Source organism: Periophthalmus magnuspinnatus, chromosome 1 (genome assembly GCF_009829125.3).
Source record: "Periophthalmus magnuspinnatus isolate fPerMag1 chromosome 1, fPerMag1.2.pri, whole genome shotgun sequence".
Lineage (NCBI taxonomy): Eukaryota > Metazoa > Chordata > Actinopteri > Gobiiformes > Gobiidae > Periophthalmus > Periophthalmus magnuspinnatus.
Genome location: NC_047126.1, coordinates 25,911,125 through 25,932,579, shown reverse-complemented (window position 1 = coordinate 25,932,579; position 21,455 = coordinate 25,911,125). Strand labels below are relative to the sequence as shown.

The window sequence follows — 21,455 nt, the reverse complement described above, 5'->3', positions numbered from 1 at the left end:
ATTAAGAGCGAGGCATAAAGCTTGTAGCCGTTTGGTTATATTATCTAGTGCTAGCGCAAGATTATCAGCCCCCTCAGTCACATTTCTCCCAAGGGTATATACGATCGTACCCATATCATCCATGTATATTTGTACTTTCACATCTGTACAAACACCCGGTAAGTCATTGATATATAGAGAAAACAACAATGGCCCCAAAATAGAGCCCTGTGGGATTCCGATCGTACAGGCCTCATTAATATGAACACTCTGCAGTCGATCTGAAACATATAAATGTATCTATTTTAATACATTTCCAGACATATCCAGGCATGGTTCACAATATCCAATGCTTTTTAAGTCCCAAGAATACAGCTACAGCTACTTGTGTTTGAGTAGATCTGCACTATTCAAATGTGCCACAAGTTGTTCTGCTTTTTTTCAATGACTTTAGAGGCAGCGGGCCAAACGCTTATAGGCCTGTAGTTGTTAACCTCATTTTTGTCCACACTTTTATGGATTGGATTTACTTTGGCTGTTTTAAAGGCTGCAGGGAACATGGTAATATAAAAGAAAGTACTACAATTTAAAGCTGGAAATCCCATTCTACCGTCTAAAGAAAGAGTCTATTAGTACTTAGTGTTGAAATCTAGTGTGAAAATGTTGCTAACAGGTAACAGACAGAGAGGACGCATCTTCTTATGAGGGCAGTAAAGTCTATAAATACAATAAAATATGCTGTTATAGGTGTTATGTGTACTGTCAAACTAAAGGAGCCCCTGCAGCTGTTCACCTGCTCCTGTGATTGGCTGAGCTCAGAGTGTGGGCGGTGACATGTATGTTACAGAATAAATCAGGGTCTTATATAAGCCCACAGCATATCACTGATGTCTCACTTACATCTGAGTTGGACTTTACATGCATTTTATTTTAGTTAAAGCAAACATATTGTGCTTATGTCTGTTCAATGGTTATAATCGATGACACTAGTGGATCATTATCAGAAACATTATAATTTTGGACATTTTAAATAGCAATATTGATCTAAAACGACTTAATAAAAGAAAGAAAACACAACTCCAGAGGGTAAATGAGAAGAGAAACAAATATAACATGGTAAAAAGTTCCTTTTTCAGGACATTTCTGCATTATGTATTTTTTCTGCTACTTGCTTGTCCCCATGGAGATGTTTGGTTAAATGTTCTACTGTATGATATCAAACCCATCTATCTCACGTGTATAGTACTTCTATTGCAAAATCAATCAATAAATAATAACTCCTAGACCAAGTGACGTCATCTGCTAGTCTCCATGGAGATGTATAAGCATAATGCTATACTGTGGAACGTTCCAGGTAAAGCCATAACATAACATCATAACAGAAAAGTTGCATCTTTAAAGAGGGGGTTCTTACTTTGTATTTTACTTCTATGTGTTATTAACTGGCACCATATAACATATTTACATCACCCTGGTGCCTTTTAATGTTCAGAAAATGCTATATTCACTTAAAACAACGTATTAAGATGTTTAATAAGTTTCAGTTTTGTTTAGTCCCTCCCCCTTCAGAGCTCTATCACAACACAATCCCCGTGCATGCCGCTAATGAAACTACTACATGTATCATCAGGATTGTCAAGTTGTCGGCTTATACAGTATACGAGCCTTGTACAGACTCGTATACTGTATAAGGAGGGTTCGACTAGGGCTGAGAGAACAGCATTATAACGTGGTATAATAGCCTTCCTTTAATGCTATACTGAGCAATATTTCAAGTAAAGCCATAACATCTCCTTGGAAGGAGGCAGGTATTCTATCAGAAAAGTTACATCATGCAGCTTTAATGTTCTTTAGTTTACCCTGTAAAGTTGCAGTGAGGACTGCTCACTGGAGGCCGTGCTCGTGTGGAGACCAGCAGCAGTGTGAATGAATGAAAGTGTTACTGTGCTTACAGTCGACGTAAGTTATAAGTTAAACTTGTTGTTCCACTGCGCCTGATTGATGATGTAAGTATTTCTACTACTGCTGGGAACTTCACTGAACCTCGCAGTGGGATTGTTTGACACACCGAGCACAAATAGGATTAAATACTCTTGGGACTTTCTTTTTGAATTTCAACACCAGAATCAACTGTTTGTCAACGTGTTCGCTAATGTCGGGAAGGATGACGCTTTGGGCTTTGTGCAAGCTTTACCAAGATTTAAGCCCTGAAAAGCTGAAGACAGCAATGTTAAGAGGAGAATGGGAAGGAGGGATGGGGTTTGACAGCATTCAAGGAGAGGAACAGCTAAAAAGAACATAGCAAAAGACGAGTTTTAAATCTGTCACCTGGACAAATCGTTGTAGGAGTGAAGATGTTTGGCTGCTCATCCAACCTGCTTCTTCAGTTCTGGTCAGATTGCTGGTGGACACTGCCTTTATCTGTCTAAAGGGAGGGGCTAACGACACTGAAACTGTAAACATCTATTGTTTACAGTTTCAGCCTTAACTCCTGCAACGATTTGACAGTTGACAGATTTAAATTTCATCTTTTGCTATGGATCAGACCTGGAGGACTGAGGGATTACACAGACAACTAAAAAGAACGTCTTCCCTTAGCATCAATGGTCCTTGTAAATGTCCAGTCTAAGTGTGACAGATGGACTGCAGGCATGTTTATCCTTTATGCACGAGTACAGAGACGTGCTAAAAGACATGATAATCATCCTAGCGAGCAGCAAATTTGTTTTCATTTGTACCAAAATGACTGCGAGATGCTGCAGAATCCTACGTGTATTAGCAATCAAAACAATAAAATTGGACTAAAAAGTAGGGAAAAACAACTGTAACATGGTTAAAATCTCTGAAAAGCCAATTTTACAGAATAGGTCTGCTTTAAAAGAGAGTAGTCTTCACTTGGTTTTTAATGTGTCTTTACTGTGAAGCTGCAAAACAACACAAGCTCCTCCTACTTTTTGCTTTAGTCAAGAGAGTTCCTGCAAATATTCATCACTGCAGTGTATATCCACCTGTTAAAAGATGTTTAGCAGCTTTACCCAATTTATTACCGGTCCCACTCGGGGTAATAAAACATTGGATCTATGTTACGGCTCAGTTGAAGGGGCTTACATATCTGAGACAGTCCCCTGCTTGTATTATCGGGCCTAATGCGGAGTACCTGCTGCCCTCCTGTCAGACCGTACTGCAGGGAAAAGGTGCAGAGGCGTGCGATCCAAGTGTGGGATGAGGACTGTGTTCTGGCTCTCTGAGGACACTTTGATTCTACAGACTGGTCTGTTTTTGAGAAATCATCAGCCAACTGTTAAGGGAGAAGCAACCCACCTTTAAAACAGATGAATAACAACAAGTATCTGTGCTGAGATTAAAAAAAAAAAAAAAAAGCAAAAATAGAGTATAAATGAAAAATGTAGTCCAAATTCAGTCTGGCTGACTTCAAATCTGTGGAAAGGGATGAAATCTAAGACAGTGGAAAGAAGAAAACACATTTTATTAGATGGCTTCAATTGTAACTTAGAATTGGTAAATTAATTGAATATTTTGTATCCGAACCAAATTATGTCTGTGATAAAACTGCAAATTTATGGGTGCGAGTAAAAGACAGTTCTTCCTTTAACACTGAATGTGCTGAGGTGAAAAACAGACAAAATCAATAAAAGTCTTGGTCCTGACTGTCTCTCAGGTCATGTGCTCGAGTCTTGTGCTTCTCAGGTGAGTTGTGTTTTTTAAGAAAATCTTTACTGTCATTCTTCAGTCGAATAGCATCTTGAAAATAAATGATTAAAGATTGCTCAAATATACACAAATCACTCTAAATAGAACTTTGGGTGAGTAAATGGTGAGGGGAAACAACTACAATGTGGTTAAAAGCTCTGAAAAGCTGGTTTTGCATAATAGGTCTGCGTTAAAACAAAATAGTCTCCACTTGGTTTTTAATGTGTCTTTACTGCGAAACTACAAAACAACATGAGCTCCCACTACTGTTTGTTTCAGTCGAAGCATTGGACATAAGAGATGCTTTTCATGGCCTGTCGCTTTAATGTGAGAGGAGGCTGTAAAACCATGCAGTTTTTCGTTAAGTGGAAGTCTCAATTATCCAGGCTGTGATTGTGGCCGTATTTTCCGAGAGTTTGAAGTTTCTCTTTGAGACAGAAAATAGTCCCCGCTGGTTTCCTCATGTGGAGAGTTCATATGCGCTCCAGATCTCACAGACAGACGGGAGAAGTGAGGTTTAATTATGATTTTAATAATGCAGAAGACGAGATGAGGACAGAGGGAGAAAAGGGGAGAGGGAGACACTGCAATGGAGTTACAACGGATCTATTGTGTAACATCGACTTTTAACCGTGTTATAATTGTTTCCCTTCTCATTTACCACTCGACGTTGTGTTTAAAGACAGAGTAACATGCAAAATCAACGTTATGGAGCTTTCTACCGTGTGATAACATTGTTCCCTCATCAAAAACACATGCCTGAAGAGGTTTTAGATCTCATCCACGCATGTTTGAGTCAGTATTTGAACCCTCCTTACGGTTAGCAGCACGATCAAAGACAATTTTCCATAAATATACAAAAGCATGATATACTACAACTTCACAAACCTGATGATATGTATTGTAGTTTCATTAGCAGGATGCAAGCAGATTGTGGGGGGAGTCATTTCAAAAACAAAAGTGAAACTTATAAAACATGTTAATAATGTTGTATTTGGCGAATATAGGATTTTCATATACTTAAATACTATACAATTAAAGGTAACACAGCGATGTAAATATGTTATGTGTAAGCTGTTAATACCCCATGGAAGTAAAATAAAAACCCCTCTTTAAAGTGATTAATGCACATTTGAGTAATCCTTATTCTTCTCTTTTCAAGACGACCTTTTTCAATGATACATGAAGATGATGTGTTTCTTGTATTAAGTAATTTTTGTTGAATATTGCATTTTAAAATCTCCAAATTTGGGTGTCGTAGGTTATAATTATATAGCAGAACCAGGCACATTATGTCTTCTTTAAAAGCAGGTAAGATAAATGATTGAGACTTGCAGATACTGTGCTGTGAAACTTCAATCAGTGGTGCAGTAGTTGAGTGGCTGAAGCTCAAAATTATTTGTTTGGGACTGGCTCCACAAACTTATCATATTAATTTTAAGTCCATTTAACTGACAACAATCACGTCTTTGGGGTTAAACAAAGGCTCCACTGTCTGAAGCTATAGGGAAAAAAAATCATTTCACTTTATTTATTTATACTGACACAGAACACTTTGAACTTCGTGCCAGTTTTTGTTTCATGTGGATAGACCATAAACCAGGCCAATACATTGCAAATGAAACAACTTGGAAGTAGTACACCATCTCATTCTGTTACGGTGTCTGCTCTCTACTTGTTTACCACTGCGTTCTGAGATAAGTCCCGGTTTATCCCCGTGGCTCTCTGTTCTATCAGTTTAATCGGAACATATTTTTTTTCCCTCTGAGTAAATCCAAACAGGCGGATCCAACATGGCCGCCGCCGTGTGACAGTTTCACCTCTGAGCCTGTTCTGAGCTGAGGGAAAGAGCAGAACAGAGCCGCTCGCATCTGTGCCTCCATCTGCCCCTGTCTGCTCCCTCATCTCAGCCTTGAGCTCTCTGTGTTACAAACAGGACGGTGTGATTGTATCTGTGTGCAGTTCTTAGCCTCTATTGATCAGATGTGGTTTTGGTGACGTAGGACGGAAGAGGCGTTTGTCACGATACTAAAATTTCTGACCTGATTTTGATTTTTCGATGCTGATTCTGATGCCACGGTGATAACAAAAAACACTCTTTCTTTAGACAATAGAATATGATTTTCAACTTTAAATGGTACTTTTATGGTTCATTGACGTACCCTGGTCTGTGTGACTTATACAGCTCAAGAAAATGTGTTGTTAAGTCCATTTTGTTTGCCAATATGTGCATTGTGTCACCACGGTAACTGCTGAACATTCCACCACGGACATACATGTTAAACACCCGCAGCGTGATGTCTCAGTAGCCGTCTGCACACTGCACCACAACGTACCCACAAACCCACTGTAATACAACCGCTACTATAGTGAAGACATGAATATTTGATCAGAACAAGACAAGCTCCGACCGTGACTCTCTCTTTAAAGGTTAGACTACTGCTTTCATTTAAACAGAGTTAACATCATTAGAGTTAAGATTTTACGACAAACGGACCATACTCTAATCCAATTATTGTTTTTACTACAATTAAAAAGAAAAAACATAAACAAACTGCGGTAAAGACGTGACCTGGAAGTACCTCCCCGTTGTTGCGGCAGCCGAGCACCAGCAGCAGGAGCCTCTTTGAAAAACTTTGAGTCCTTTTGATACAAAGTTTGGAGTATGAACTGTATCAGCGTGAACAGTTTAACAGAGATAAGCCGCGGCTGTTTTATAAGCAATACGATCGCACGGACGCCCCAGGTGAAAATAATCCTGTGTGAATATGGCTAGAGAGTCGGGTGACCAGATTTTCAAAATCAAAAACTGGGACACCCCGGTTTGGTGATAATAAAATAGTAAAAGCGTGTAATTAAAGAAAATTGTTATGCAGTCAGCCCCTTCATGACTTATTCACAACTCACTTTTGACTCAGTACATAATCTGAGAGACTTCAGTCAGAGCAGATGAGAAGAACATTTTCTCTGTATTTTAACTAAACAAATGATAATATACGCCCCTTATACTGTTATACTGTTGACAGGGATCAGATTGGTCAAAAATAGGGAAACCTGATATATTTTTCTTATATAAATCTGCTGGGACATGGGAAAGAGGGCTCAAAACTGGGACTGTCCCGGGTAAATATGGACATATGGTCACTATGAGACTATTGAGGTCATTTCTTAATTGTTACCTAGCAACCATCATGTTTATAAGGGGTAAAACTTGTCTAAATTTCAAGTTTTACCCCTCACTGAATTATTATAATAAGCCTAATACTTACGATTAGACTGATTATAATAAATGACTTGTTTAGTTAAAATAAGGATGTTTTTTTTTTTTCTTTACAACTTTTTCCCCACAAACTTCCACTTGAAGCAGAACTGTTATGCAAAATCAACTTTTTAGAGTGATTCGTGCATGTTTGAGCCATCGTTAATCGCTTCTTTTTCCTTCTCTCTCTCTGTTCCGCACTGCTCCCTCTCTCAGATCCGTGCTGTGATAAATATTTAGCACAGGTGCTATCCCGCCAAGCTCAAATTAGAAAAACGTTAAGATCTGTCGTATGTGCTTGAAGTCAATGATGCACAAGATGTTTGGAGATGAGGAACGAAGGAGGGATGATAAACAACACTGTATTTAATCTTTCTTATTTAGAGTGGTTTCACACACACACACACACACACACACACACACCCCCCCACACACACACACAGTTATATCTCACAGAGCATTAGGTCCACTGGGCTCTGTAGTTCTCTGGTTCATGGCTCAGGCTCAAGGGTCATGAGGATTTACTATGAGTATGGATCTGAGAGAAAGAAAGAGAAGGAGAGAGGGAGAGAGAGAGGAAGAGAGGAGAGGGTCAGAAGGATTTACTATGAGTATGGATCTGAGAGAGAGAGAGAGAGAGAGAGAGAGGAGGAGAGAGAGAGAGAGAGGAGAGGGTCAGGAGGATTTACTATGAGTATGGATCTGAGAGAGAGAGAGAGAGAGAGAGAGAGGAGGAGAGAGGGAGAGAGAGAGAGGAGAGGGTCATGAGGATTTACTATGAGTATGGATCTGAGAGAGAGAAAGAGGAGGAGAGAGAGGGAGAGAGAGATTGGACAGAAGAAGAGGGGGAGAGAAGGAGTAAGAGAGGAGAGGGTCAGGAGGATTTACTATGAGTATGGATCTGAGAGAGAGAAAGAGAAGGAGAGGAGGAGAGAGAGGGAGAGAGAGATTGGACAGAAGAAGAGGGGGAGAGAAGGAGTAAGAGAGGAGAGGGTCAGGAGGATTTACTATGAGTATGGATCTGAGAGAGAGAAGAGAAGGAGAGGAGGAGAGAGGGAGAGAAGATAGAAGGAGAGGAAGAGAGAGGGAGAGAGAGGGAGAGAAGACAGAAGGAGAGGAGGAGAGAGGGGGAGAGAGAGGAGAGGGTCATGAGGATTTACTATGAGTATGGATCTGAGAGAGAGAAAGAGAGGAAGAGGAGAGAGGGAGAGAGAGGAGAGGGTCATGAGGATTTACTATGTGTATGGATCTGAGAGAGAAAGAAGGAGAGGAGGAGAGAGGGAGAGAGAGAGACAGAGGAGGTCATGAGGATTTACTACGAGTATGGATCTGAGAGAGAGAAAATGGGAGAGAGGAGAGGCAGCAGAGAGAGAGGGAGAGCGACGGAGCTGGGGAGAAGGAGAGACGGAGAGAGAGTGTTGTGCGAAGTGGGAGAGAGAAGGAGTGAGGGTCATAAGGCCCTATAATCAATATTGATCTAAGAAAAAGAAAAGTGCAGTGGAGAAGAGATTAGGTGGAGAGGGAGAGAGGAAGGAAAGAGAGAAAGATGAAGAGAGGAGAGAAAGTAAAGGGAAGCGAGAGAGAGAAGGAGCGAGGGTCATATGGTTTTACCAACAGTATGGATTTGAAAGAGAAGGAAGGAGATGGGGGTAGAGGGAGAGATAGGAGAGAGAAGGTGGGAGAGAGAGAGTGAAGGAGTGAGGGTCATAGGGCTTTACTATCAGAAATAGACAGAGGGAGGAGGCGCGGAGAGAGAAAAGGGGGAAGGGGGCAGAGGACTGTAACACTGGGATCATAGGGCATTTCAGTATTAACCTGACAGAGGGAGAAAGAGAGAGAGGAATGGAGAAAGAGGAGAGGTAGAGGAGAAGGAGAGACGGACTCATAATGGTCAGGATTAATTTGAGGGATGAAGAGAGATGAGGAGAGTGAGAGTAGGAGAAAGAGAGGCTTTACAATCAGTATTGATCCTAGAGAGAAAAAGAAGGAGCGATGGGAAAAGAGAGAAAGAGAAGTACTTACAGGCCGTTTGAACCAATACTGCACTTAAAGGTCCTATAATACGCAAAATTTATACTTGTGAGTGGAGTTTAAAAACACAGTGGAGCACTTCCTGGATCACCACATGACATCACAAGGTGGAACAGAGTGTTTGAGAGAAGAACTCAGCCTAAATATGCAGGATTTGTGTGTTAAACATGTGTAAATGAAACAAAACACAACTCCAGGTCTGTTTTTGAGGAGGAAACAACATTATAACAGACACACACAAACACGATCAGAGTGTATATTTTGAACTTTATTTTGACATAAGTTTAATTTCACACCGCGGGACATTTCAGGCGAAGAACTAACATCACCATAGCGACAAGAAAGTGGCAAACCATCCACAGGAAACGTTGCATAGAGTAGAGTACATTGTAGGTGTAGAGTCTTGCTCGAGGAAATAACACAAAAAACACATTTGGCATCAAAAAAACAGTTTGATTTTGAATTATTATTGTTGTAGTGCAAAGATTTATTTAGATTATGGATAATTTCAAACGTTAAACACTCTCCCACTCTCAGTTTGTAGATAAAATGAGTTCTCACGTGGGTTTCTGGCACAAATACATATAAAAAGAGCCAGTGTTTTGAACGGCTCTTTGAAATGAACCGATCCAAAAGGTCTGGATCTTATAAAAGAGATGAGAGTCCCATTGCTGGTTAAAGCAAGGATCAAATTTCCCTTTCTTAATTAATAACTGCGTTCCTGTCATCCTGAATATATTGTAATGAAAAAAAAAAAAAAATCTTCTTTCAACCCAGTTCTGCAAAATCGACATTTCAGAGCTTTTTGATTGGACCTGATTTAAAAAAGATACGATTCTACACAAACTAAAATCAACCTAAAATATTCCTGACAGAGGTGAAAAAGTACAGATTTCCCTCCGGTTTTCACATCACATCACTCGACGCCCAGGTCACAGGCTCCACTCTCACATTTCCGCCTGAATTTGAAAGTTGAAGTTTGAATGACTTATTTAAAAACATGGCCCTGGAGCAGAGAAGATAGCATGTTTCCTCCAGTTCAAACTCTGCCCAAGAACACACTTTTGTCACGAAAATGCAACATGAAGTTTATTTATTCACTTTGACTTTTTTTTTTACGCAGTTGAATCTTCTGTGGTGTCACTTAAAATGTCCCTGCAGGGCCACCGTAGGCAGTTGGGTTGTGTCTGATAGTGACGGTGCACATGTGGGGACGCTGTAACGCATGTGCCTCGGGTTTTTCAAACATTTTGACTTTTTTGGCTAAATTATTTAATAGTTTTGGCCAATGTTATATATTTACTGGTTAAAATGTAATAAAAAGTAACTATGATGACTAAAACTATGGCTAAAAGCAGATATTGTTGTCAAATAAAACAAAAAAAGAATGAATTAAAGCAACAAGTAGAGACTCCATGTACTACTTTTCATTTCCAGAGCCCCAAACCAAACATTTCAAACTTTATTTTGTTATTAAATGGAATGGACTCGATACTCTATTGTAACAAACAGCCCATTTGTTAGAAAAGTACAGCAAATTTCACTATACACACTTTAATAGCACACAGCACTTTGAACATTATTTGCACTTTAAAAAAGACAATTGCACACAAAGGATTTTAAAATGTTGATTTAACTTGTCTGTTCTTTTACCCAGTTTTAGATCTGGAGGCACAGTGGTACTTTGATTGAAGCTGCGTGTCCTGGAGGGAAAAGAGGACACAGTTAACTGATAATAATGAATTAAATTGGATCTCTGTAATATTAGTGCAAAGCTTGTTTAAGAATGTTTTGAAGTGTTTTTAGTGAATAGTGTTTTAAGAATGTGTACTTTCCTCCTCTGTCCTTGTGTCCAGGTGTCAGAGAGGTCCCCAAACGAGTTCCCTTAAAAAGGTTCTGGTGCAGGACTAAGGCGGGGAATGTGTAGGGGAGGAATGTCGGGCATTTTAAAGGATTTATGGATTTTAATGTATTTGGTGTTTGTTTTTAGGGTTTATGTGTGTTTAGATGTATATGTATAAAATTAATTAGATTTATGGGTTTATTTGGTTTTATGGAGGTTTACAAGTTTTAAAGAGCAATTGTTATTTTAAAACACCCTTTTAAATAACAATAGTTTTATCAAGTTAGTGGGGCAGTATAAAAGGCGCCTGATACAACGCACCATGTTCTGCTGCTGGAGGAGACACTGCTCCTCAAACCTCCATTGCACAATGCTCTTAACTAATAATTTAATTTTATCAATTGAAAAAAGGAAATAGAAATTGAGGACCACACCCATGCTGCTGTCTTCTGTCCCACCTCCTACCACTAAGGCCAGCCTACGTTATATCTATATTGATTCTGATACCATGATAAGAAAAAACTCTCTTTATTTAGACCAGGCCTGCCCAAACTGTGGACCTGCGGCCAAATGCGGCCCACAGACCATTTTTTCTTGGCCCTGAAGCTTCCATGTGGATTGGCCCATATTACTTTAAACAGTACTTTTTACTGCACATTTCTGAAAATCTACTTTAACAAGCCCGTATCAAATATTTAATGTGTCCCATTGAGGATGTAAGCATGAATAAAGGTCTCGTGGTTCAGTCTAACTTGTAATAAAAATGCAGATTTGAAGTACTGTATTGGTGACCAGCCTATGGCCCTCAATCGGCCCTCAGCTTTATTTGTGTTTTTATATGTGGCCCTTAATGAGAAACATTTGGACACGCCTGATTTAGACAATAGAATGTAATTAGTAGTAATTCATAGTACTTTCTTTTATATTCCCATGTGGTCTTATATCTGTGTAATCCCTCAGTCGTCCAGGTAGGTTTCATGAGCCTTGTTTCCACTTTTTTGCTTTGGAGTGGATTGATATTCTCCCAAATTGCCTCCACTGTCTTAAGTGAATCGGTCCAGGGGTCGGTACAGCTCCAGGCGGGGTTAAAACAAACAAAGATGCTTAGACAAGAGGACAAGAGAGAATGCAGACTCAGGCAAAAACAAGACAGTAAAAACATAATAATTTTTCACCAAACACTGACTTGATCTTGTGATAAACCAATGTATTCCGGTGATGGGACTTGTATGTTGAGCTAATGCACTTCACAAAACAAAGCCTCACACAGAGCAGTGCCTCTAGTTAACTTCACCCCCCAGGAAATAGGATCAATACATACATGCAGTCTCCCCCAGCGTGATGTCACTCCAAAGTATCAGTGCTACCTAACCCACGCCTCTCCTTTGTGTTGCTCAGGTGGGCTCGTTCTTCATGATAAACCTGTGCCTGGTCGTCATAGCGACTCAGTTCTCGGAGACGAAGCAGCGCGAGCACCAGCTGATGCAGGAGCAGCGGGCGCAGTGCTCGTCCATGTCCACGCTGGCGTCCGAGCCGGGAGACTGCTACGAGGAACTCTTCCAGCTCGTGTGCCACATGTTCCGGAAGTTCAGGAGGCAGACGGTCAACTTCTTCTACGCTCTCCGAGGAAAACCACGCGGATTCAGAGGGGTCGGGAGGGGCAGAGTGGAGGACCCGCGGGAGAGGAGGGTGAATGGGAGAGGACGGAGAGATAAGAGGCCCAGGAACAGACACGGTGAGGAGGATTACTTTAAAGATGCGTTGGGGAACTTTTCATATATGGTCACTCACGCAGACAGTGGCTTCCTCTTTTCTGCAGGAAAAAAAAATCGAACTAAAACACAACTCTGCCCACGTCAGTCCATCTGTCACACAATCAGCTCCACAAAATACTTCTTAAATAAAACTGATATTTATATAACTGTACACTGTGTCTATACAGCATAAGGCCATCTCCAGATTTAAATTATGAAATACTGATACTGCCAAATCAATATTTTTTAGCTTTCTGCAATGTTATAACGTTTTTCCCTCATCATTAGTATGTTTGAATTGGTCCTCCAAGTAAGTTTGAGTATTTTAGTGATCTGTCCCAGGCCCCATTTGAATTGGAAATATGAGGAGCAAAGGGAGTTAAGACCTTGTAACCTTGTGAATATAGCGTTTGACAAAAATAAAAGGTAACATGATGATCTAAATACGTTATGTGTTAGCAATTAATACCCCGCAGAAGTAAAATATCGTGTTCTGCTGTGTCCCCCCTGCAGCTCTCCCTTGCCCTCACCACCCCAAAGCAGACAGCTCCGAGTCGGACCCCTGCCCTCAGTGCTCCAAGGCCCAGTGCGACGGGGCGGGGCCTAAGCAGGAAGAGAAGGAGGGGGAGGAGTCGGACGGAGCGCGGCAAAACGGGAAGTGTAGCACGGATCTGTGGTTCAACACCAGGATGAAGCTGTGGGCCATCGTGGAGAGCAAATACTTCAACCGAGGAATCATGATCGCCATTTTGATTAACACCATCAGCATGGGCATCGAGCACCACCAGCAGGTAGGGCGGGTTTGGGAGGAGCTTGAAAGTACTGGTGATTTACGCTGCACTCAACGGACCAATCGCAGAGCAGCGCGGGGGTTTGTGCGGAAGTCGGCGCCAAACGAACCGAATCAAACACGATGGCGCGACAGACATAGTTCTGCATAATTTAGAGGAACTTTGATTTTCCAACTTGTTCTGGTGTTGCGTGGATATTTATTTTAACTTTACGTTTACGTCACTGGTTCCGAGCGAGTTTCGAGAGCCGTTCCAGGTAAAATCCAGAGAGTCCATCAGCTGATCGCTCAATTTATTGCCATGACAACGTACTTAAAGCGAACAAAGACCCGTGAATTCGCACATACGCGCTCACTTCCCTGGTGTTATACGCGGTGGTCTTTTGTTTCACCTCCCTTCTCTTTCGCTCTCTCTTTGCCCCCCTCCCCTCCTTTAAGTAGCCCGTTGCTGCCGTGGTGGGCGAGGCTAAAAATACTGGCAGCTATGGAGATGTTTAAAGGAGAGACATGACTGGAGACGTGTTCATCAGAGCCCCTGTGTGGAGACTGAGCGGTGGTATCCCAACATGCACTGCTCCGCTTTGTTTCTATGGGAATGCTGGAGTCTTATAGCCGATATTGATACTTGGATACTATAATGTTGTCACGATACTCACATTTCAAACTTGAATATGAAAGGAATACACTCGATACAGATTCTGATACCATGTTAATAATAAAAACACTCTTTATTTAGACAGTAGATTTTCATTGTTATTTGGTAGTACTTTCTTTTATATTACCACATGGCCTTATATCTGTGTAATCAATTAAATGTTGATACTATCTACCAATGATATTACCTGGAGCGGCCCCAAACACTCGGTTAAATCCGTTTCTACTCTACTTCCATACAAAGCTTTCAGTCCTCCGCTCAGTCGTGACGTGTCCTGTTGTTGTAAACCGCTGCCTTTTGAGTTCGAAGCACCGTTTTAGTGCTTTGTAAAGTTATCATTCTTTTCTTTTTTCTTTCTTTAACTTTATTTATACAGGGGAACCCAATGAGCACACTTGGGCTCGCTTTGTCATGGGCAGCTTGTTTAAAATACATTACAAGCAGAAAAACAAACAAGTATTCAAATCTATATAAACCGTTAAGGACTGCATTGAGCTAATGGCTAACTCGGCTAACGCTTGCAAGTACCACGAGTGTCGTAAGTGGCGCTTCAATATCAATTAAATATGGGCACTATCTTAATTTCTGTCGTTAATAATAATAATCCGAATATGTACCTTCGGGTCGGGGAGTCACTGCTCTAACCACTGAGCCACTGTCGACCCATATAATTAAAAGTCCTATATCCTAAATCGATTTTTATGAGCTTTAAGCCATGTTTGAATGTTGTTATATCATCAAAAACACAGCTGGAGTTGTGTTTTGTTTCACTCACACATGTTTAAGTAATCTTTTATTATTAGCTCCAAAGGTCATAATGATCTGTTCCACCTTGTGATGTCATGAAGTGGTAGTTTTCAAGGTAACAGCTCCTTTTTTCCTTTTGTCCAGAAGAGATTGGCAATTCAAGGGCTGAAATTATCCAAATGATTCTAATGAGGGTGTAAAGAGTTTAAAAGCACAGTGGAGCACTTCCTGTATTACCACATGATGACATCACAAGGTGGAACAGAGTGTTTTCTGTTTGAGAGAAGAACTGAGCCTAAATATGCAGGATTTGTGTTTTAAACATGTGAATGAAGCAAAATACAACTCCAGGTCTGTTTGTGATGGGGAAAAAACATTATAACATAGACCAAAAGTAGCGTAATACGAGCCCTTTAATTAATTAATTTAGCCTTTTTTATGGTGCAACTGGAACAAAATCAAACTTACCCTGCGTTTACAAGCTAATAATAAAGACTCTGACATCATATTGCTGGCTTCTGGTATGGTAAAATCATTCTGTGTCCAGTGTTCGCTCCTCCCCCATTAGCTAGAATAACTGTCATGAGATATGTGATCAAATATAATAAGGCCTGGGAGCAGGTTGCATCAGTCCACCCACCATTTGGGAGAATCTGTTTTATCACCAAACAAAGCCCTGCTACGTCACGGTGCAAAAACGTCTAATGTTTCCCAGAGGCAGCAGCTGTTTTCGTCAGTTTGATCTAAACATGATCGAGCTTCTCTATGGCAACGGCAAAGTCATTATAATACGAATATAAGAAGAAAACAGGAGGGGAGAGGATGGCAGAGGAGGAGTGAGTCCAGCTCTGAATCTCTGGACTCTGGATAAATTATATATAGCTTGATGTCTGCACAAAGTTAAAATGAATGTTCTAAAGCGGATATCGAAACTAGATACTCATTTGAGCAGGTGTTGATCTTCTCTGGCTGTATAAATAAACAAAAGTGAAATAATTTTTTTCACAATACCCTTATTCAGCCCCAAATACGTGATCCTGATCTCATTTCTGGAGTTATCTGATTATGTAAACGTCATGTAAACAGCTGATGTGAGTTATCTGGTTTCTTTCTGCAGGTTTGGGCAATGAATATTATGCAAAAAAGGGTCTAATTGTTAGATTATGCGATTACTCTGTACTGTGTTCCAAATTATTATGCAGATCGTGTTTAAGTGTCATGAAGGCAAATTGTTTTGTTTTCCAGTGAAACTCATAAACAGTAGTGTATCTCAGGGCTCTTTGGGTCAGTGAAATCAATCTTAGACACAGACAATTAGTTTGACAGGTAACTCCAATTAAATGAAAAACTACTTAAGAAGGACATTAAGCAGACCAGCATTTTCAAGTAATATGAGAAAGAAAAAAAATCACTCTAGAGCTGAAAAGTGTGAAATAGTTGAATACTTTGGACAAGGTATGAAAACCTTATATATTTCACGAAAACCTAAGCGTGACCATTGTACTATCGTACTAAGAGATCTGTAGCTGATTCAGTGCACACATGGATTTGTACAGATTAAGGCACAATGAGGACAAATACATCAGAGTCATGTTTTGGGCCGGAATCACAGGGAAAGAGCTGGTCGGCCCCTTTAGGGTCCCTGAAGGTGCGAAAATGACCTCTGTAAAGTATGTGGAGTTTCTGACTGACCACGTTCTTCCATGGTACAAAAAGAAGAACTGTGCTTTCTGTAGCAAAATCATCTTCATGCAGAACAATGCACCATCTCACGCTGCAAGAAATACCTCTGCATCATCAGCTGCTATGGGCATAAAAGAAGAGAAACTCATGGTGTGGCCCGTCGTCCACTGACTCCAACCCTATTGAGAACCTTTGAAGCATCCTCAAGTGAAAGATCTATGAGGGCGGGAGGCAGTTCAAACACGAGCTCTGGGAGGCTGTTCTCACATCCTACAAAGAAATTCAAGCAGAAACTCTTCACAAACTGACAAGTTCAATGGATGCAAGTGTGAAGCTCCTCTCAAATGTGTTAAAACTTGACCTGTTAAGATGTTTTGATTGAAAAAGCTTTTGATTTCAGTAATATGCTAATGTCTCTAATGGAAAAATAAACTAATGAACATTTTCAGGTCTTTACATCAATAACATGGTTTGAAACTCTGTTGTGCATAATAATTTGGAACAGTGCATTTTAAGTTTTTGAAAAAAATCCTGTTATCATTGGGAGGTTTGTTCAATAACATTCAAACTGTTCTCTAAACTTGAAAATTATGATGACTGTCATTTATATTCACAATTTGGCAAAATCAGAGAAAAAATATCATTTGCATAATAATTTGGAACGCAGTGCAGTAAGTGATGGGATTTCTGTTGCATCTGCTGCTCGCTCTGTTCTGTGGCAGACTTTCAGATGTGTCTATGGCTCTAATGACTGGGGCCCGGGCTGCTAGCGGCCCTCGGACTGTTAGCGCCGCGGCTAAAACCGTTGACGCATCATTAGCTGTGTTTTCACTGAGCTCAGCACTCGTTAGTGTCCACAAAACACTACACATCCCAGAGTGCATGATGGTTAGCGGAGCGAGACCGAGCGCTAATGCTAAACGCGGCGAGCATCGATCTGATTTCTCTGCTGCGAAATGTCAGACAAGTTTGTGAGAAACAGAGTGAGACCACATCAGAGATTTGTGGTTTTCAAAACAACATCGAAAAATCTGTGCTTCCACAGGTCCTCTTTTTATAAATGCACTAGGACAAAGTTAAAAGACCCATAATACACTGTATCTGCTTTATGTTATCTATGTCTTGACGGAGCAGTAACACTAACGACAGACCGTGTTCAGTTTGAGATTCCCACTCCCACCACAACTTTTTGCAGTTTTCTACCATGTTATAACATTGTTCTCTCATCAAAAACATGCCTGAAGAAGTTTTAGATGTCATCCATGCATGTTTGAGTAATCTAGCAATCTCTCTTTTAGGGTTAGCTGTAAGATTTGTCCAATGCTCCTCCCACAAGCCTTCATCACCTACGCTCCCACACAACAGTTCTCTATAAATACACAAAAAACATGATACAAAACAATACACTACAACTTCACAAACCTGATGCAGTAGTAGTTTTCATTAGTGCTCTGAAGAGGGAGGGGCTTTTGATGAGGAAACAACATTATAAATAGTGTAATATGGGCCTTTTAAATACTAAATGCCTATGAAATATTGTGTCTAAAGAACCGGCACCGTACAATTGAACAGTACATGTCTGATTTGGACAAAGGGAAGAGGAGGAAGAGGAGGAAGAGGAGGAGTCTACACTGGATCAAATATAGAGATTGAGAAGATGCAGCCAATATTTCAGTGCCAAACCTGGTCTGAACAGTCTAATGAGTCAGTGATGAGGGAGTGTGAGCATGATTCTATCTGAAAATCCATAATAGATTTGCATAGACTCACTGCTGTTTGTACACTCCGACTTTTGAAAACTAGACCGAGATTCACCGTCATGGTTTTGGAGAAGTCGTTAAAGGGCCAATATTACACAAAATAGATTCTTGTGAGTTTTACGCCATGTTATAATGTTGTTACCTCATCAAAAACACACCTGGAGTTGTGTTTTGTTTCATTCACACATGTTTGAGTAACACTTTATTATTAGTCTGTCCACATCTACACAACTCAAAATGTTCTGTTTGTGTGTTAAACATGTGTGAATGAAACAAAACACAACTCCAGGTTTGTTTGTGATGAGGAAACTTTATAACAGATTAGAAAATAACATAATATTGGCCATTTAAAGGAGACATATTGTGTGAAATCGACTTTATAATGGTTCACTCAGAGCTGTATTTTTTATTCATGGATGTTTGTGTTATTGTATTGTTGTACAGTTATTTTAAAAACTACTCAAAAAAAAAATAAATAAAAAAATTAAAAATATATATATATATATATATATATATATATATATATATATATATATATATATATATTTTTTTTTTTTTTTTTTTTTTTTTTTTTTTTTTTTTTTTTTACTTTTCTCTGTGAGTATCAAAATAATAATAAAGTCCCAAACTGTAGCTTGTCACTCAGTGGATAATTTTAACAGGACAATTGTTGGTGCCAAACTCTGAGCAGTGACTAATGCTGCAGGTGTGAAGGCTCATGTCATCCCACTCTGTGAAAGTGAATGCTAAAATCATACTTTTACTTTATTTACTTTGGCTTTTCTGTTAAATGAAAGTTTGGACACATTTTAAACATCAAATCTCTAACTCAAACACATAGAGACATTTGCCACTTCTTGTTTATAGGTGACATCTTGAGGACTTTTGACCATTCATGTTAGTGACTATTTCAACTGTGCTTGGCCCATGAAAAATTTGACTAATCTAAACTTTCATTTACTAGAAGTCTTTCATACAGTAAATATCCTCTTTTTAATGAATATATGGAGGATGTGTGTAAATAAATACATTTACATTAATGCAGTTACATTATTAATACATCAGATTCTGTGGGTTAAAAGGTTAAATTAAACAGACAGTGAGTTAAACTGTGATAAAGGGCCATCACAACCTTTATAACCACAGAGGGCACGCTCCAGTGGGAGGGCTGTTTATCAAACCTGGCTTGACATTTAATTCAAAATTGCCACTGTCACACTGGAAATAATGTTTCCATCTGTTTTAACTTTTCAAGGGACGATGAAGAGCGAATTTTAAAGATAGAAAGTCAATTCGCATATCATTATGTTCAGGTCATCAAATACACAAATGCTCTTTAGGATCTGTCCAGATTAGATCATTTTTGCAAAAATTACAATGCTTTTTATACTCTCAAAGTGCCTGCTTTGTTAAGCTCAATGACCACACCCTGACACTTAGATACATTATTTTAACAACTTGACTCCAAACTGCTGCCTCAGTTTGGAGTCTGTCAGATCAAAACCCTAGGACAAGTTTGTTAAAGTACAAGGGATTTTACAATTTGGACACCTCAAGTTTGAACCAATATGGTTTGCCCTGCACGGCCAATACTATGATTTTTGGTCTGTCTTGAGATGTACATCTGTGTAATCCCTCAATTGTCCAGGGAGGTTCCATAGTGGTCCATGGGCGTATACTCGATCTGACACAGCTCAAGATTCTGATTCTAAGGCAATTCAGGAAAGGTTCTTTTCTGTCCTGTTAATGTGACTGTTTTTTAGTATTGATAGCTGCTCAAATGAGTATCTAGTTTTGATACTTACACCACATAATCAGTCACTCTCACCATCTTCCAGTTTTGTATCTCTGTTTTATCTGTAAATATGTGTTTTTAACTTTGTCTTGTACAGTGTCCTTGAGTGTCCTGAAAGGCGCTTTCAAATAAAATGTATTATTATTATTATTATTATTATTATTATTATTATTATTATTACTTGTTTTAGTATCAGTTAGTATCTGATTTTTTATACTTTTGACAGCTCTGTCAAATAATGACATGACTGAATACCTGTTTTTATCTGTGTGTTTGTCTTGGTTTTGCAGCCGGACGAGTTGACGAATGTGTTGGAGATCTGTAACATCGTCTTCACCAGTATGTTCTCTCTGGAGATGATCCTAAAGCTCACAGCCTTTGGCTCCTTCAACTACCTGAGGAACCCTTACAATGTCTTTGACGGCATCATCGTCATCATCAGGTACCAGAATACACTGCAGGAATAACATTCTTTCTTGTGACTTTTAAAATGATTTATTCACCATCTTAAGACAACGTATTTGACCATTTATGCTTGAGTTGTAAGCCCTAGTGACCGCTCTCTGTCTATTCTCTGAGCCACAGGAGCCAGAGACCTGAGCACAGAACTTATGTGCTTGTAATTCCTGGTTCTAATCAGGACCCGAGCAGCAGTGTTCTGGATGTACTGCAGTTGTCTTAAGGCTCGTTTGGAGAGGTCAGTGAGCAGGGTGTTACAGTAGTCTAACCTACTGGAGATACATGCATGGATAAGTCTCTCTAAGTCTGGTTTTGACAGTATAACTTTGATTTTTGCAATGTTTTTAGATGGTAAAAAGCTGGAGCTGTCATTGATTTGATGTGGCTGTTAATGTTCAAGTCTGAGTCCATTATTACCCCTAGATTTCTAGCCTGATTTGAAGGTTTTAGAGAGAGAGACTGGAGGTGCCTGCTGACACTTTCTCTATGTTTCTGTGGATCAAAGATGATGACTTCAGTCTTGTCTGAGTTTAGCAGAAGAAAGTTGTTTTGCCTCCACACACTGATCTGTTGATACAGTGACAGAGTGAATCCACTGGTCCATATTCACCTGCTGCAGTGAGACATAGATCTGAGTGTCATCTGCAGAGTTGTGGTAGGACACATTACTGTTGTGTATCAAATGACCTAACAGCAGCATGTAGAGATTGAACAACAGGGGTCCCAAGATTGACCCCTGGGGCACCCCACAGGTCAGGGACATTTTATGTAAAATACTTCTTCCAATTTCAACAAAGTACTCCCTGTTTTCTAAATAGGACTTGAATCAGAATCAGAATCAGAAGACTTTTATTGCCAACCAGTTTAGTGCCATACCAGAGATGCCCACCCAGTCCTCCAGTCTCTGTAAGAGGGTCCCATGATCCACAGTGTCAAAAGCAGCACTCAGATCTAACAGGATCAAGACTGAGACTTTGCCTGCATCAGTG

The 21,455-nt window shown here is 39.9% G+C and overlaps 1 protein-coding gene across 1 annotated transcript in view; it reads left to right on the top strand.

The window, feature by feature from the left end:
- Positions 1 to 21,455, top strand: part of LOC117370010 (voltage-dependent T-type calcium channel subunit alpha-1I-like) — a 214,296-nt gene that overhangs the window by 95,033 nt on the left and 97,808 nt on the right. The window contains exons 8-10 of the mRNA XM_055221662.1: positions 12,222 to 12,558; positions 13,091 to 13,368; positions 20,298 to 20,449. Coding sequence (XP_055077637.1) covers positions 12,222 to 12,558; positions 13,091 to 13,368; positions 20,298 to 20,449 — 767 coding nt within the window. The remainder of the gene's footprint in view (positions 1 to 12,221; positions 12,559 to 13,090; positions 13,369 to 20,297; positions 20,450 to 21,455) is intronic.